The sequence below is a fragment of the Arvicanthis niloticus genome, chromosome 25, assembly GCF_011762505.2.
Source record: "Arvicanthis niloticus isolate mArvNil1 chromosome 25, mArvNil1.pat.X, whole genome shotgun sequence".
NCBI classification, from domain to species: Eukaryota; Metazoa; Chordata; class Mammalia; order Rodentia; family Muridae; genus Arvicanthis; species Arvicanthis niloticus.
Genome location: NC_133433.1, coordinates 13,984,040 through 14,002,705, shown reverse-complemented (window position 1 = coordinate 14,002,705; position 18,666 = coordinate 13,984,040). Strand labels below are relative to the sequence as shown.

Below are 18,666 nucleotides of genomic sequence, written 5' to 3'. Positions count from 1 at the left end.
ATGTTTATGCCTTGGGGATCCAGACCTGAAAACAATGATATCATTTTGTTTCTGTAAGGAACAAAATATAAATTTCTTGACAGAAAAACAATGTCTTGATTTCCTTCCCTTCAACAGTTCAGATGCATGCATTTATATCGAAGTAGCTCCTACATCAATAGTAAAGAGACTATAGATGAATATTATGTCCAGAGTCTTATCTACAACTAGGTTGTCAAGCATTTTAACCAACTGTGAAAGACTGCTGTGATTTGCTAATAAATTTGTACTGTGTGTTTGTGTCATCAACAAATGATTATAAATATACCTTAGGCTCTATTCAAGACCTGATGAACGAGAAGTCTAGCCCATTGTGTTTCCAGGGGTACTATAAGTAATTTGGATATTTATTCAAATTGCAAGTACATAAACGTAAGTTTGGTAGTTTGAATAGGAATGATTCCCGTAGACTCATGTGTTTTAATGGTTGGCCTATAGGGGGTGACGTTATTAGAATATGCGACCATGTTTAAGTGGGTATGGCCTTATTGGAGAAAATATATCACTGTGGAGGTAGGCTTTGAGGTCTCATAAACTCAAGGTAGGCCTAGTAATACAGTCTCATTCTCCTGCCTATGGATCAAGATGTAAAACTCTCAGCTCCTTCTCTGGCACCTTATCTGCCTGCATACCACCATATTTATCATCATGAAAATAATGGATTAAACCTCTGAAATGTAAGCCAGCCCAAATTAAATGCTTTCCTTTATAAGATGTGCTATAGTCATGGTGTCTCTTCAGAGCAATAGAAACCTTAATTAAGACAATATGCTATAAATCTTACTAAAGTGTGAAATGTTGGTAAAATACCATTCCCTGAAAATAAACTATATCCAAAGAGTATATTTTAGCATACCAAGTGAAATGATAAGCACTTAACAATCACCAAGTTGCCATACATATATGCATTCCATTTCTGTTAGTCAAGTACCTGTGCTACCTTTGATCCAGGTTTCAGACATGACTTTCTTACTCAGGAGTTTCAGATGCTCATTGCTAAGTTGAGAGGTTAATGCTGGAACAGTCTTCAATATCTTCCACACAATGTTATGTTCGTGTGCTGTTCTATGAACTGGCCTTAGAAAAAAATGAAAGAGGTTATAAATTTAGAGATTACAGCAAAAAGAAAAACAACATAATGTATTGGCAGGTTTAAATTTTCCAATTTTTCATTTTATTTTTATTTAGAATTTGTTCAAAAGAACTACATTAAAACTTCATTTGAATTTTTAATAAACATTTAACATCCACTCTGTTTCTAATAATAAGATGCACCATGATGCCTCAAACTTCAACAGAAACTTAATTACAACTAAAGACTGTATTAATTATTAGCAATAAAGACCATTTAGATATTAACTAAAGATTTTTAATTTGTACATTCTATACATTATCCTTAATAGTATCTGACCCCAATGATGCATATTTTATACTTTGAATATTATACCACTAGATTTCCAATATCTATTGGTGCATCTTGGATACACATTTTAAATGGTACTTAATTAGATAGCTGGTTTCTTAAAATATTTTCAATATTCACTATCGCTCCAATAGTTGAAATATGCAATGATGCTTTAAACTTCAGTAGAAAAATCACAATTAAAGACTGTATCATTTAATAGTATTTATTATAAAAGTTGGGTAAAATGAAGATGTAATTTAACTCTTAAGCATTTATAATATAAGTGGAAAGATATATATGTAATTTTAAATGAAATATATTGTTCTCATGCATTATATATGGGAATTATGTCTTTATTCAAAGACAGAATCTCATGTAGCTCAGAGTGACCTGTAAATCATAAACATTCTATCTCAACATCCTAAACACTAAGTTTATAGGCATGTGCAAACACATCTGGCCTTGATTTGTTATTAAATTATTTATTTGTTATTACATACAATAGTGAAGGGCTGGAGAGATGGCTCAGAACTTAAGAGCACTGACTGCTCTTCCAGAGGTCCTGAGTTCAATTCCCAGCAACCACATGATGGCTCACAACCATCTGTAATGGGTTCTGATGCCCTCATCCGGTGTGTCTGAAGACAGTGACAGTGTAATCACATATATAGGATAAGTCTTTAAAAAAAAAAAAGAATATAGGTTATCCTGGGGTCAGGCTCTGAGTGCAACAGTAGATTTTATTTAAGCCACTATATGGCGGAGACTTTAAAAAATAATAATAATACCGTAGTGAGTAAATGCAACACTATAATGGAGGTATGAACTTAATGTTGTACTAATTTCTGAAAGGAATAGCATAACTGTTGTATATACAACTACAGAAAATTCAGTATTTTCAAGTATCTTTTAAAGCCAATACAAAAAACTAGTTTAGTCCCAGAAAAGTAACTTATGGTACACACACCACATGAGTACTTCTGTCAGTAGTAATTTCACTATACACTTCATGTGCTATAACATTTTGAATGAACGTGGACTTCATAGGACCATACATTTCAGTACTTGGTCCCAAATTAGTGACTATTTAAGACAGGATTAGGAGGTGTGTTCAGAAGGCATGTCACTGGGGAAGATTTGAGGTTTCAAAAGACCCCTAGCATCACAAAGTGTGCTGTTTAAGCCTCCCTCCTACAGTGGAGCTCTCAGCTTTTCCTTCCACCATGCTTCACACCACCATCATGAACTCTCACTATCTAGACACATAAATTCAATAATACATTCTATTTATAAGTTGTCTTGTATTATTACAGCAATAGAAAAGTAATTAATGCATGTACTTTTGACCTTGTATATTTTTCTTTTTTTAAATTTTTTTGTTGGATATTATATTTACATTTCAGATTTTATCCCCTTACCTCTATTCCCCCCACCACCCAGGCACCTCCTGTCCCATCCCCTCTCCTCATACTTCTATGAGTATGTGCCCCACCTACCCCCCCAATTCCCACCTCCCCACCCTCGAATTCCCCCCCCAACTTGGTGTTCAGCCTTCATGGGACCGAGGATCTCTTCTCCCACCTATGCCCTATAAGTTGGCCTTGTATTTTTATGCATGTATATCTTGGATGATGATAAAAATTGTTTTATTTCTATTGTAACTTATATCCAAATCACTCAAAAGCAATAGCTAATAACCATCCTGAGAAACTGTTTTTAGAAGAGTGGCTCTGTACTAAATAAATATCATTTTAAAATGTGTCTCCAAGATATAGTAAGAAATAATTAGTATATGAGAAATCTAGAGGCATAATATCCAAAGGAGAAAATATATATCATTGGATTCAGTGAGATGGCTCAGAAAATAAAGGTACTTTCTGCCAAGCATTAGGACCTAAGTTCTATCTCCTGACTCAATACACTAGAAAAGAAATCAACTCTTGAAGTGTGTCTTCTGACTTCAATGTGTCTGGCCATATCCTTCAAGGTACTAAATAAATATATGTAAAATTAAAATCAAGTATATCATTTATATAGTCATCATAAAGATAATGCTTCTCTTTCTCTATGTAAAATATTTATTAATATATACTACATATAATATATAGTAATAAAAATGATTAATATATACTATATATAATATAGTATATGTAATAATATATAATTATATATTATATAATATATAATATATAAGTGGTATATTATATAATTAATTATATATATAATTATAGTATGTATGTAAAATATATACTATATATAATATATATTATATAATGTGTTATATGATAGATAATACACACTATATGTGATATATATGTAAATATATATGTAAAACATGGACCATCTGCTAGAAAATTTACTTCACTGAACATTATTCTATTTAGTGTGCTTAGTATTTTAAGGACGTGTACCATTAAAATATCCAGCATTGTACCTAATGAAGCTGTAAGTCATTGAGCTTTCAAAGTATAGCACATTGTATGACACCTCACCTTCAAACAGAGCACTTTCTCCAATTCCCTGGTTAGAATTGTTCACTGGGATAAGAGATGAGATAAACTTCTAAGATAGTGAAGACAGAGGTGCTCTACTCCCAGGACCCACCCTCCCTGATCAAAAAAAAAAAAAAAAAAAAAAAAAATCCAAGATCTTAATTTAAAACTTGCAACACTGTTAGGGCAAACATTTGAATAAATAAGCCCATTGAAACAGCATGGTTGTTATGAACCAATACTTTTATGGTGACTCTGTTTTGTTTGTTTGTTAATATACTGCTAATGATTCAATGCATTTCGCTGGTTTTAACACTGTGCAAATATAAAGAAAGCTGTTTTTTTATGTTAGTGGACCTGAGATAACTATAATGGCAGTTACTGGAAGGAAGGGTGTATAACCAAGAGCCACAACGTTGAGATGTAGTTCTAAGTGAAGCTTTTAGTTTGTCTTTAAAAAAAAAAATGAATATAAGCTTTAAAAAAAGACTATGTGCAGATAGTTGTATCTAGCACTTGAAGACACCAGAACTATTAAAAATTGATTCACTGGGCACTTATTAAATTTAATTTCTATATCCTCTACTACCATGTGACTGAATTCTAACCAGTAAGAATTGAGCAGACAGGAAAAAGGGGGGTGGAGGAAGGATTGTGGAAGGAAGTGACGGGGGGGGGGGGGGCAATGACCAGGATGTAAAGTGAATAAGTAAAAACTAAATTACGAAATTTTAAAAATTAAACAAACATAAGGAGGCATGGCTTACTAAGTGGTCAAAATTTTAAAGCGTTGTATATGAAGATAAAAGGAATGTGTATGTTCACCTAGTAGACATAAAATCATATATGTGTGAGTATATGCTAATACATGAAAAAATGTACATACATATAACAGAAATATATATGTACATTGTATTTAAACCTATACATAGAAATAGAAATAGGGCCTCATTTATAGTACTATGTGTCAAATTCTTTTTCTGTAGATTAAAATATAGATTTTATTTTATTTAACAAACACAAGAACTAATGTGGCACTTCAGGAAATGATGAGGTCACTGTTCCAATGACTGTTCAGTGGTAGAACCCATGAACAATGCTAACCAGGAATTGTTTTTCAGTTTTCTTATTTATTCTTCTCTCATATTCCTGACTGCAGACTTTTCTTCCTCCCCAACCTACACCTATACCTCCCCTCTCCCCCAGATCCCACTGCTCTTCCCTTCAGAAAATAGCAGATTTCCCAGGGAGACCAATCAAACATGGCATAACAAGATGCAGTAAGACAAGGGACAAACCTTCACATCAAGGCTGGACTAGGCAATCCAGTAGGAGAAAAAATATCTGAAGAGCAGGCAAAAGAGTCAGAGATACATCACTCCAATTGTTAAGAGTCTCACCAAATCCAAAGTTAAACAACCACAGCATGTATGCAGATGACCTAGCACCCCATGCAGCCTTTATGATTGCCACAGGAATATTTTCTTTAATTCAGTTGCATATTTGTAATTTCAATGCATGACCAATAACATGGTCTGAATTAATGCATACAACATTAGCGTTTTTAAATGCTTTATCTGAGAGTAATGCTCATGGGAGAACGTTGCCTTCTACACGCCACATAAAGTATGTTACCAGTGTGTTACAGTATCCAAAAGGAGTTGCAGTGAAAAATGAAAGTCTCCCTAGTGAGTCATCCTTTCTTTTGTAAATGGTGTATGCCTTGTATAAAATACCAAAGAAGACTCTCAAGAAGACAAGGTTGAATTTTATGAAAATAAGAAATCTTTCCTTCAAAATTAAAAAATAATATTTTGTTTCTTTAAGAATTTCATCAAATATTTTGATGACATTTTCTCCAACTCCTCTCAGACCACCTCACCTTCTTAACCACAAAATGTGGTGCTCTTTTTGTTTTTTAAACTAATTGAATGTATGTGTGCTGACTGAATTCTCTTGGGTGTGAAATACCATCATGGTCTTCTACCAGGTGCCACACCCTTAAAGGGAACATTCTCTCTTTCCCAACAGTTATCACTTGCCAAGCTTTCCTAATCTAGGGTTAGAATTTCATGCCCACACTAGCCATCTATGTCTGTGTGTGTGTGTGTATCTGTGTGTCTACCTCTGTCTCTCTTAGTCTCTTAGTCTCTCTCTCTCTCTCTCTCTCTCTCTCTCTCTCTCTCTCTCTCTGTCTTTCACACACACACACACACACACACACACACAAAACACACACGCATGCACACATACATACACACACCACACAGAGATTTTTGTTTTGTTTTGTCTGAGTTTGTACAGGCATGATGTCACCACTGCTATGAGTTCTCATGTGCAAATATGTGCAACATGCACAAAAACAGGTTTTTCTTTATAAACACTGATTTCTTGTAGTCATTCATGACCTCTGGTTTTTACACTCTTTCTGCCACCATCTTCTATGATGAGGAATATGGTATAGATGTATTTTTTATGGCTGACCACTACACACAATCTATTATTCTTTGTTTAGTGACCAGTTCTAGGTTTCTATGTTAATTGTCAAAAATGGAAGCATGTCCAACGAGAGTTGAGAACTATACAACATACCAAATCTATGAGACACAAAGAAGCCCTAGGGAGAAAGTTTACAGCAAAAAAATACCTACATTACAAACCCTAGGAAGGTACATATTAGTAACTTAATGATGCACCTGAAAGCTTTGGAACATAGAAAAACAGACTACACCTCCAAAAGAATATACAAGAAAAGATCATTAAAAACAGAATGAAATTAATGGCATAGACAAATTAATTAATTAATTAAATACTTGGTTCTTCAAGAATATCAGTAAGATTGACAAAATCTTAGCCAAATTAACCAAAAGAGAGAGAACCTAAATTACTAAATTCAAAGATGGAAGGGCTGGAGATAGAACTCTGTGAAAAGACCAGAATAGCTATTCTGAATCCATTTTCAGCATAACAATACAATACTGGCTGCTCTTAGCAGATGCTTGTACATGTCCCAGTACCTATGAGACAGCTCACAGCCATCTGTAATTCCAGTTCCAGAGTATCTGAACCCTTGTCTGGCTTCACAAGCACCAGAAAGACATGTGAAATACACACATACATATAGACAAAATACTGCTATACATAAAATAAAAATAAAAATTGAAATACATATTTAATTTTTTTGTATCAGAAATGAAAGGGAAAATGCTACCATAGACACTGTAGAATTTCAGAAAATAATAAGGGCATACTTTAAAATCTTATGTTCCATTAAACTAAAAATTAGGTTAAAGGTTTGTTTATTTGTCAAGTTTTAATTTTACTTTCAGCAATATTCCATAATTTTTACTGTTTAGGTCTTGTGTTTTTCCTTAACATTGTTCTTTGGTATTTATGCATTAGAGGCCATTTGAAATGGTCAATGGTGTTTATTGCTAGCAATATAGATTGTACAGATAAGGTTTGATTATATCCTACACTTTGTTGATCCCCTTTATTATCTGAAAAGAATCCACTGCATTTCTCAAGATTTTTTTTATACCTGTTAACATTCCTTCTAGGCTGCACCCAACAGTTACAGGGCAATAGCCAGGTAGGCCTGGCTTGTGATAAAAGGAGCTGTTTGCCCCCTCCTTTTTTTCTCGGCTCCTCCTCTCTTTTTGATTCTCTTCTCTCGCTGATTCCTTTCTCCCTCTCTCCCCTTACCCCTCTCCCCTCTTCCTTCAAATGTTCCTGGCTGGCATCTTTTCTCTCTCTCTCCTTTCCCTCTCTCTCTCTGTGTTTGTGTGTGCGGGGGGGGGGGCTGTCTACTCCCTTCTCAACTCCCCTTCTCATGCCCTAAATAAACTTTATTCTACATTATATCCCTATATCCTTCATATGGCTGGTACCTCAGTGGAAAGGGATGCTGCAGAATGGGCCCACCGAGGCACCCCTCCCACTTCACTATACCTGGCTCTACCGAAACATATCCTGGTCTTTTCATAAAACACAACAATATCAAAGATATAATTTGTAAACAGACACAATTTTTTTTTTTTCCTGATGGATCTCTACTTCTGTCTCACAATCAGTGTTCTTCAATTAGACTTCTATTGTAATGCTGAAAAGGGGACTCAGAATAGCTATTCTGGTCTTTTCACAGTTTTCAGGACATAGCACTCAATGTCTAACCATGTTAGCTACAATTCTAACTGTTCAAAAGAAGGAGCAGGAGGAAGAAGAAGAGAAGCAGAAGAAAGAAAGAAAGAAAGAAAGAAAGAAAGAAAGAAAGAAAGAAAGAAAGAAAGAGAGAGAAAGAGAGAAAGGTGGGGGAGGGGGAGAAGGGGAAGGGCGTAGTGGCTGAAGGAAGGAGGAAGAAAACAGTTCATGCCAGGAATTTCAGGTAAACTTTGAAGCAACATAAATATTCAGAGTCTTCTTTGCTAGTCCTTTCTGTCTCAGCATGAAGTGAATCCTGGAGGCTCATTATAAGTCACCACAAACAGCTATCCCTCCTCTGTCTCAGGATTCACCTAAGGCACAGCACCTTCTGAATTTAGCTCTCATACTTAACCTTTGGCATCCTCACTTTGAACTCCAGACCTCATATCCACAGCTATAGACACACATCATTGAAGGCTTATAGGACTTTACATGTCTGTTGACTTTACACTCAGTAGTCCTTCATACTTCTTGCTCATGAGATGACTATGAGACCAAACATCTCTAGTTCATAGAAAAATGATTATGGTTCCTTTAAGTTTTATATTATAGCACTATATTACTTACATTTATTAAGATGTAAGAATGTAAAAGAAAGGATGTCTTTTGTGTTTTCTAAAACTAATTTGATTGTTTTAAATAACCTAATTTACTAGAATAAAGGACAAATCCAAAAATAATCTTTACACTGTTAATAATATTACATCTTCTGTTATAGACAATGCTCTATTTAAATTCTAAAGATTCATGAAATTTGGCTTTCTATACTACTTGATTGACACAGACTTCCACACCTTTTCAATAAGAACATTACCAATGAGTTACTCCAAGAAAGTTCTTCCAGAGAGGACTGTAAGCATGGACCATGCCACTGTGGCAGTGGATGGAGCAATAGTTGTTTTGTATGTATTAAAGATTTTATTAAATAAATGTTAAGGAATACATAAACAGAGCAACTAAGCTGAGCAAATTTGCAAACAAAACATCAGCAAATCAAACCACTCAGTCACATACATAAGAATGAAGCAATGGTGGGGCATTCTATAATTAAACAGAATTAAAGAAAAAAATCTTTACAAGGACAAACAGATGACTAATTACTGAGAAGAAATCACAATCCTAAAACATTACTGAATGAGTCATCAAATCTTACTAGCACTCATGGAAACGTCAAATAACTGCAGATACTTGAGAAAATTCATAAAGTGGGGAGAGAAAAAGCATAATTTTCTTACTTTTTATCCAAAACTATTATATGTAAAAAGATATACTTAATAACATAGTAAAAATATTTAAAATATAAATTATAAAATAGAGAAAATGTTTAAAGTGTTAAATTTTGTGAATGGGATATTATCTAGCTTACCATAGTAAGAATTCTTTTAAAATTTATATTCTATTTTAATTACTTGGATACTAATAAATTTTATACTTTAGTTATCACACTATATAAAATCAGAAGGTCATATACTTTATAATCCAATCATTGTTAAGGTGGAAAATTTGCATGTACATATAATTTGTCCATAGCCACAAGGAAAACACATTGTAGGCAGGATTTTATCTCAGGGAGAAACACTGCAAAGTCAAAGTTGTTAGACACCAGGCCACAAAGGTCAATCTTCACAACAGTGACCTCAAAAGTCAGTAAGTTGGGTTAATTGCATTAGGACATTGATTTTGCAGAATTTATTGGGTCAGACCTGCATACAACAAATTAAAAATAAATAAAATATGATTTTTACAAACAGTATAAATGTATTTTTTAAATAAAAAGCACAACAAACTACTGAATATTAAAACATGAGCAATTATCACTAACCATGAAAAATGCTGCATTAGTATTAATTCTACCTTCTAATACATTTATTTTCCCCATTTTTGTTGCACTTCTTATCCAATTTTATGTCTTAGTATAATAATATTTACTCAAATAATAGATCCTATATTCAAAGAATACCACTATCTTGTTTGAGAAAACTTTTAAATTATTATATACTATATATTTATATACTATAAATTACTAATATACTATACATTTTGAGAGATCTGATCTTGGGTTCAGACTCTACCTTAGAAAGCCTGACCTAAGGTTTAACTCGAGTTGACTAACAAGCTGGTGTATTGCACCAGTTTCCAGGTTACTCCGCAACAAACCTGTGCCTGGCACAATTTTCCAGGTTATAAGCCTGCCCCTGGCACTTCCTAACAACCACCAATCAGGGGGAAAGTACCTCTATAAATGTTTACTCAAAGCTGGGCTTGGGGCTTCACCCCCTCTTCCTGCTGTATCAGAGATGGTGGTATAGCCCAAGTTCGATTTTGAATAAGGACGCTAGTGCAATTGCATCGAAACTGTCTCATTGACGGGCTTTTGGGGTTCACAAAATGTGTACAACATTTTACTATAAATATTTGGAAATATCCCTTTTAGGTTAACTAGAAAGTTATGTCATGTGGGGCAGTGGATTGTGAGAAGCAGCTGGGCGCCTGGTCAAGTACAGGCCTCGAACCCTGGACCCTAATGTAACACCTTAATGTAACAGCAGGTGTTAGGCTCTGCTCCTGGGCTCTGGTTCCTTTCATTTAGCTTCAACCCTCCACAACTCCTCCCACAGAGAGGTCTATGGCCATCAGTCACGAGGAACAGAGCTTTAGGCTCTCCCACATGTAGATGAGGTATCTCCAAGCTCCTAGACCAAACCAATAAGCTTGGCTTATTGCTGCCAGACCCAGACCCACCTTAAAACTGTATAAAAGAGTTCTATTCGGGAGAATGTGAGAGTCATCCCATTGTCCGAATGTTTCTGTTGCAAGAGCTGTAACACTTGGGAAGAGATCTGCTCTCCTGAAGTACATTCAGGACCCTCCTCTCCTAGCCAGCTAGGTACTTCCCCAGCCCAGCCCGGACCAGGTGCAGTACCTGGGCGTGACTGAGTGATGATAATGGAGACACAGCAAAGGCAGCAGTGGAGGCGATCTCCCCTCCCTACTTGCACTCTGTCCCCTTGTCCCAGACCCCTGCACCAGGCTGGGCTGGAGATTGTCGTGGGACACCCTCCGGAACAGGGACCCACAATGTCATACTTTTGTTTTTAAGTTTAGGACAATGTATATCCACATTTCTTTCTTATGTGAGCTGTCATTTGGAAAGCATGTGTTCTATAAATATATTTAAGTCTATGGTATTCTTTCTGCATTACTCTCCAGCGGGTGTCTGGTTGCTGAAGGCTTCATCTGTTTCCACATGACAAGATGCTTTTTGGCCAGTGTGCAGTGAGGTTGTTCCTGATAGCCACTTTTACACTAGCACAGCTAGGAATAGCAGTAAGAAACAGTGAAAGGCTAGAGCATAGCTTTATTGTAGGTTATTTACCTAGGATGCTGGAAGGCCTGCAATTCAATTTGTAAGACCATCAAAAAAAAAATTAAATACAAATAAATAAATTCTAAAAGTTATTTCCAGTTAGACTCAAATGTATTATCTCCTTACTCAACTTCCCTTAAACTTGCTGCCCCAAATTAAAGTGCTAATGACCCTAATGACCCAAAAGCTTAAGGTGGGATAAGGAACACAGGCAAGACTTGGTTGCCAGGCTCGAGGAAGTACCTGATAAGGAGGTCAGAAAGGTGTGGCCTCCTGAACTAAGGATAGGCTCATATCATCTGTAACCCAGTAGGATCTGGAAAAGGGAAGACAATGTGGTCTCACAAACCAAGGAATCTCCCTTTCCCTATGAGAACATTCCTGAGAAGCCACACTAGTCTCCACTGGTAATTACAACTCTGAGACTGCAGGAAAACAGACCTGCAAATGAAATATTCCACCCTAAAAAGTACCTAGCTCATAATGCTGCCTGAGGCATGCCAGTGATGTCTCTTTCTGTGGAGAGACTTTATCCCTCACTGTTCTCATTAAAGGACAAACGGCTCTTGTTGAAGGTTGATTTATTCAAAATTGCTAATGTTATTCCTGATAAAACATTTGGTCCCAAAACCCATGATAGGTTTGGGGATCTTGCACCCCAGACTCTCCAGGCAATTTCGATATCAACACTTACCTGTTTCCCTCCCTTTTCTGATAACTATCTGGTCAAGAGTATCACTACTCACTGATCTTGCTACATGAACTGAATAACCACCAATTATAACCTGAAACTTCTAGGGTTTTGTGGCTAAAATAAGAATGGTCCACATATGCTTCTATATTTGAATCCTTGGTCTCCTTGGTAGAACTGTTTGGGAAGGATGAAGAAGTGTGGTAGTGTTGTAATAGATGTGGCCTTGTTGGCAGAGGTATGTCACTGGGAGTCTTTCAAATCCTCATCAATTATTCCTTTCAAAAGCTTATGCTAGGAATAGTGTCTCCTCTTCTCTCTCCTCCTTCTCCTCTCTCCTCCTCCTCTCCTCCTCCTCTCCTCTCCTCTCCTCTCCTCTCCTCTCCTCTCCCTCTCCTCTCCCTCTCCTCTCCCTCTCCTCTCCCTCTCCTCTCCCTCTCCTCTCCCTCTCCTCTCCCTCTCCTCTCCCTCTCCTCTCCCTCTCCTCTCCCTCTCCTCTCCCTCTCCTCTCCCTCTCCTCTCCCTCTCCTCTCCCTCTCCTCTCCCTCTCCTCTCCCTCTCCTCTCCCTCTCCTCTCCCTCTCCTCTCCCTCTCCTCTCCCTCTCCTCTCCCTCTCCTCTCCCTCTCCTCTCCCTCTCCTCTCCCTCTCCTCTCCCTCTCCTCTCCCTCTCCTCTCCCTCTCCTCTCCCTCTCCTCCTCTCCTCTCCCTCTCCTCCTCTCCTCTCCCTCTCCTCCTCTCCTCTCCTCTCCCTCTCCTCCTCTCCTCTCCCTCTCCTCCTCTCCTCTCCCTCTCCTCCTCTCCTCTCCCTCTCCTCCTCTCCTCTCCCTCTCCTCCTCTCCTCTCCCTCTCCTCCTCTCCTCTCCCTCTCCTCCTCTCCTCTCCCTCTCCTCCTCTCCTCTCCCTCTCCTCCTCTCCTCTCCCTCTCCTCCTCTCCTCTCCCTCTCCTCCTCTCCTCTCCCTCTTCTCCTCTCCTCTCCCTCTCCTCTCCTCTCCCTCTCCTCTCCTCTCCCTCTCCTCTCCTCTCCTCTCCCTCTCCTCTCCTCTCCCTCTCCTCCTCTCCTCTCCCTCTCCTCTCCTCTCCCTCTCCTCTCCTCTCCCCCTCGGCTCCTCCCCTCGGCTCCTCCCCTCCCCTCCTCCCCTCTCCCCTTCCCTCCCCTCTCCCCTTCCCTCCCCTCCCCTCCCCTCCCCTCTCCCCTTTTCTCTTCTCCTCCCCTCTGTCCCTCCCACCTGTAGATTATAATGCAGCTCTCATCTACTTTTCCAGCACAATACCTGCCAGTCTCAATACTCTCTGCTGTAATAATAATGAACTAATTCTCTGAAGCTGTAAACAAGCTAGGAATAGTGTCTCCTATCCCAATTAAATATTTTCTTCTATATGTTGCCTTGATCATGGTGTTTATTCACAGTTATAATACTGTCTTAGTCACTGTTCTATTGCTGTGAAGAGATACCATGATCAAGGCAGCTCTTATGAGAAAAAGCACTTAATTAAGGATTTCCTAAAGTTTCTGAGGATTACTCCATTATTAGAATCACAGGGAACATAGCAGCTGGCAGGTATGATGCTGAAAAATAGTTGAGAGCTTCACCCTAATCTCTAGGCAGACAAACATTAAGAAGGACTGCACCTGGCATTGGCTTTTGAAACCTAAAAGCCCACTTCCCAGTGACATACTTCCTCCAACAAGGCCACACCTACTCCAACAAGGCTACAGCTTCTAATCCTTTTAATCCTTTCAAATAGTTCTCCTCCCTGGTGACTAAACATTCAAATATATTAGTCTATAGGGGCCAAATGTATTTAAATACCATAGTAACTAAGACATATTCTTTGCTCTGGTAACGGTTCCAACCCCTCTTCAGGGTTTGCATTGGTGTGGCATGTAAACTGAGTTTGGATTTTCCTCCTTTCTTTCTCTCTCTAACTATCTATTTACCAATCTCCAGAGCAGAGACTCTTAGTCACATGTATTCCTGGTGAATTCAGTAGGAGGGTCAGGCTAAGCCAATAGCTGGAGAAAGCCAGTTTTATACCCTCTCCTAAACTCTGGGAGTACATTAGCTTCTATTGTCACTTTAATGGACTGATTTCGACCTTCTTTTGCAAATCTAGCTCACATCTCACACCCAATGTGTCCTTTCCTGCCTTTCTTTATGAGTTCCAAATAGTCTGTGGCTAAGCACTTGTCTTTGCCATGCCTAAAATCAAACTTCAGAACTTCAGGACTCTCTAACCCCAGGCTGACTACATTCACGAGGTTCTTTGTTCAGATCTGGCCCAATATCAATTAGATCACCACCACACCTGGCTTGAATGTACTAGTTTTGATTTTCAAATCCTCATCAATTTAAATAATTTCTCTAGAGAAAACTTCAAGTGGTCTAAGGTGCCCTATCTTCAGGCTCTTAATTGCCCTCAGGGCACTTCCCTCAGGCCTTCTTTCTGTCAAAACTGCACAGCTTACTATATTTTGCTACCTCAAAATTCTTCCTGCAAACATACTTCAGAATCTCCCAACCAACTCACCCACCTCCCCCGCATCCACCCTTTCCAACTTTGCTCTTTTACTCAGCCAATCTTGTCTATGCCACTTCACCTCCCATCTCTGAAACTCCTGACACTTATCCACCTACTTCCCTTCATTCCTCAATTCCTCCTCACCCATCCCAACTTATAATCTTCTCCTTTCACTTCTCACCACCCTTCTCCATCCTTCCTCCTTTGTTCCTTCCAGGACCCTATCTCCCACTCCCCTTCTCTGCAACCATGAACCACCCTCCCTGAAAGTCTTCATATCCCCCTCCCCTTCTCTTCTGCTCATGCTCACTCCTATACTCATGGCCATGTGTTTCTCATGAGAAAAGTTGCAGGATAGGATGAATCAGAGCATATGTCCCTTTTTCCCTCTCAGATGTAAATCAAATACAAGAAAGGTCCACTTCAGAAGATTTCCTATTCAGAAAATCCCCTCAATTTTAGAACAGAATTTCACCATCTGACCCAAATATACCACTTACCCTGGCATGATATATACTGTATCAAAACTTCCCCTATCAACCCAGACACAAAGGAATGCATCTGTATTTTACCAAGGCCCTTAGAGATTTACATACTATAAATAAACACAGCCCCTCTGCAGATGGGGCAGTCTCAGCTAAGTACCCAAACCAAAATTACCAACTCCCTGGCTCCAACTCTCACTGGCTCCATTTGATGATCACATGACCATTAGAGGGTGTGCAGAACAAACAAAGAAAAATTTCATTCTACTGTCAATTATCACCCAAGCCTCTGGTAAAATATCTTCCTTACTCTTGGCTTACCTCATGGAGGCTATGACTAAATATACCAATCTATATGTAACCATTCCATCAGAGGCTAGCACTCTTTAATTCCCATTTATTAAATTATTTCATTTAAGGAATACACTGCTCCCTTTTCAGGTAGCTTAGAAAACCAGGTCTCTAGCTAGAGCTAGAGATATACTTTCATCTTTTTATATGTTAACTTAAATTCCAAGGAATGGCTAAGCTGATGTTTACATTTCTAGTGTTACCAGGGAAACGGGAGGTTGAGTTCAAAGCTTTACTAGTTTAAGACTATTTATTATAGCAAGGCTAGGCCTAAGGAAATAAATTAAATACCCAGGAATCAAAAGGTAAAAGGTGTTGTAGTACTTATTTAAAAATGGCCGCGGGTCAAGCTGATTGTCTAGGTTGCAGCTTCTCTGCCTAGATCAAATGCCATGTTCCGAGGCCATGAGGCCACGTGCACACCACAGCTAGAAACAGCCAGCCAGAAACACCAGCCCTGCCACCAATGAGATGCCAGCATGGGAGATGGCTCTGCCAATCTTCAACACTGTCTCTACAAGACTGGGCATTGCCCTGACCATCCTGCCATCCATGTTGCCCCAGTAGGAAGATGAGACTATAATGCTTAAATTATCCAAAGGCTTTATATATTCGGTAATGATCAATAATAAGATGCCCATACAATCAGAGGTGTAACCCAATACCCAACCTAGATATACCAACTACCTTTGACTGCTACAGACAAGTGGACATCAGCCTCCATGTCCCCATCCCTCATTCTCCTCTCCCCTAGCTCCTCCTCTTCCTTCTCCTCCCCCTCTCTTTACTCCTCCTCTTCCACTCCTTACTCCTCCCACCTTAGCTCCTCCTACAAAAAGGAGACAACCAAGTCCTATACATCATCCTTTCATACACACACACACACACACACACAAATTGTAAATACATGTTATAAAAATTAAAAATGATTCTCTCAAAATTTCATTTTTTCTAAGGATCTGCTGTTTATCCCTGCAGACTTTCAAGTAATTCACTATAAAATTACTTCCTAGAATGTAATATTCACTTGAACTATTTCTTGTATCACTAGTCATTAATATGCGCATCACTCTCTGTCTGACTCTCTCTTAGATTTCTTCATCAGTCAAGGAAGAATGAACAGAATAACAATTGATTTTATTTGAACATCAAAATTCACAGGACAAATTCTGAACACTATCAGCTCCTTCAGAAACTGGCTTTGGTCATTCACAGGGTGGAGCCATAAGTGGCCAAGAAGAATGGTCTCTCTGTTATTCTGCCTACAGATTAAAATTGAATAAATGAAGATATTGACTTTAACTGTCTTTTTCAGTCTTTCAATAGCCAAATGCTACTTTTAAGGTTTAAAAATAGACTATGGTTATGTAGAAAGAAAACCCTTAGTGACTGTATAAGGGGAAAAGAAAGCCAAGCTCTTGTAAAACTCCAGATAATTGAAGAAAATAATAACTAGTTTCCTATATAAATTTCTACATGGCTCATCACTGACTAAAAAGTTACAAATAATTTCTCTACTTGTTTATTGCTTCAAACCAAAATTTGCACTTTTTGAGCATCGTACGGCAAGGTATCTCATCAAAGAGTACTACCCATAGACATCTTTCACAAATTTAGGCCATAATGTAAGAGCAGTTTATAACAAGCATGCAAAATGTGTGCAACTGGGTTATAATATACTTCAAAATTACCTTTTACCTTACTTTCAGATCATTCCTAACCACAATATACAAGACAGCCATGTATTACTTTAATATATAATATGTACTGTATATAGTATAAAACTGCTATCTAAAAAAAACATTTTTTCTTTTATACCTAGACATTTGAAACAGCTTTTCTTTCTAATACATAACACCAATACTATGGATTTCTCAGGAAGAGAAACCAACAGTCATTTTGATGAGAATTATATTTATTCTTCACTTAATCATACTATTTTTTATTCAAACAATGTAATTACATGTCAGATTTAAAACACGGGTAGTAGTTTTTATCTACATTTATGATTTCTTATGTCAGCAAAAAAAGGAAAAAAAATACCCTCTACATTAGTCTAAGTATTCGTGTGTTTATTCAGTATATTTGTACAATGATTAATTTCCAGTCTATTCTAAATATTAGCATGCATCAAAGAAAACAGAAGATACAGCCCTTGCATGCTCAATTTACAATTCAGAGAGAAAGTCAACCATTAAACACAATGAGTGTAAATAAAGTGTTATAAAAGGTAAAAATTTGGGAGCCATAGAAAGTAATAAAGTGGCATAACCTCTGTGGAGTTATACTCAAGAAACACACAAAACAGAAAGGCCAATTTGGTTAGATTGTGAAGAACAGTAAGGGAATTGGATATAAAGTGAGCCTAGGTAATACTGGAGGCAAAATTTTAGACAGCATTGTAAACTCTGTTGAAAGGTTTGAATATTGGTGTTAGAAAAAGAATCATTCATGGGTTTAGTTATAAGGCACATGTGAGCTGGTATACATTTTTCAAAAAGCAGTGTTGCTACACAGAAAAGGATGAATTGGGGCATTCTAAAAATTAATATTCTGAGACCAGTTGGAAACTTATTATAATAGATTATATAATGAGCCATTTTATCTAGTAGGTCCAGTTTTTAAAATTAGCTTGTAATATATTTAAGGGACTTAATGAGTTAAGAGAAAGGCAGTATAATTGAAATACAAGCAGACAACTTTTCTTCCACCTCTAGAACAGCAAGTAGTCATGCATAGAAGAGCTTTCTTTGTCAAGATGATTGATTGATTGATTTGATATTTTTTCTTCAAAATAATCTCTTGTATTTGTATTGAATTGCTGACTATACTCCAGTAACTGCAGAACACTTAACAGGAAAATAACAACAACAACAACAAACCAAAACAAAAAAAAATCTTCTAGGATCTATTGTATCCTTGTGTAAAAGTCAAGTCTTAGGACTCTGGACTTCATCTTAGTTTAAATTTCCTATCAGTTGTAAGGTAATATACACAGCAAAAAAACCAAAGCTTCCACAAATCAAAAGCACAGACCACCCAGGAGCGACATGAATGTGTGCCACTTACTAAAATGCAACTACATAAATATGTCAAATTGATATATTGAAA

The 18,666-nt window shown here is 37.5% G+C and overlaps 1 protein-coding gene across 2 annotated transcripts in view; it reads right to left on the bottom strand.

Moving 5' to 3' along the window:
* The window catches only part of Cnbd1 (cyclic nucleotide binding domain containing 1), a 334,202-nt gene that overhangs the window by 139,250 nt on the left and 176,286 nt on the right, over positions 1–18,666 (bottom strand). For both annotated transcript variants that reach the window (XM_076923968.1, XM_076923969.1), the window contains exon 5: positions 971–1,116. In XM_076923968.1, the coding sequence (XP_076780083.1) occupies positions 971–1,116 (146 nt within the window). The remainder of the gene's footprint in view (positions 1–970; positions 1,117–18,666) is intronic.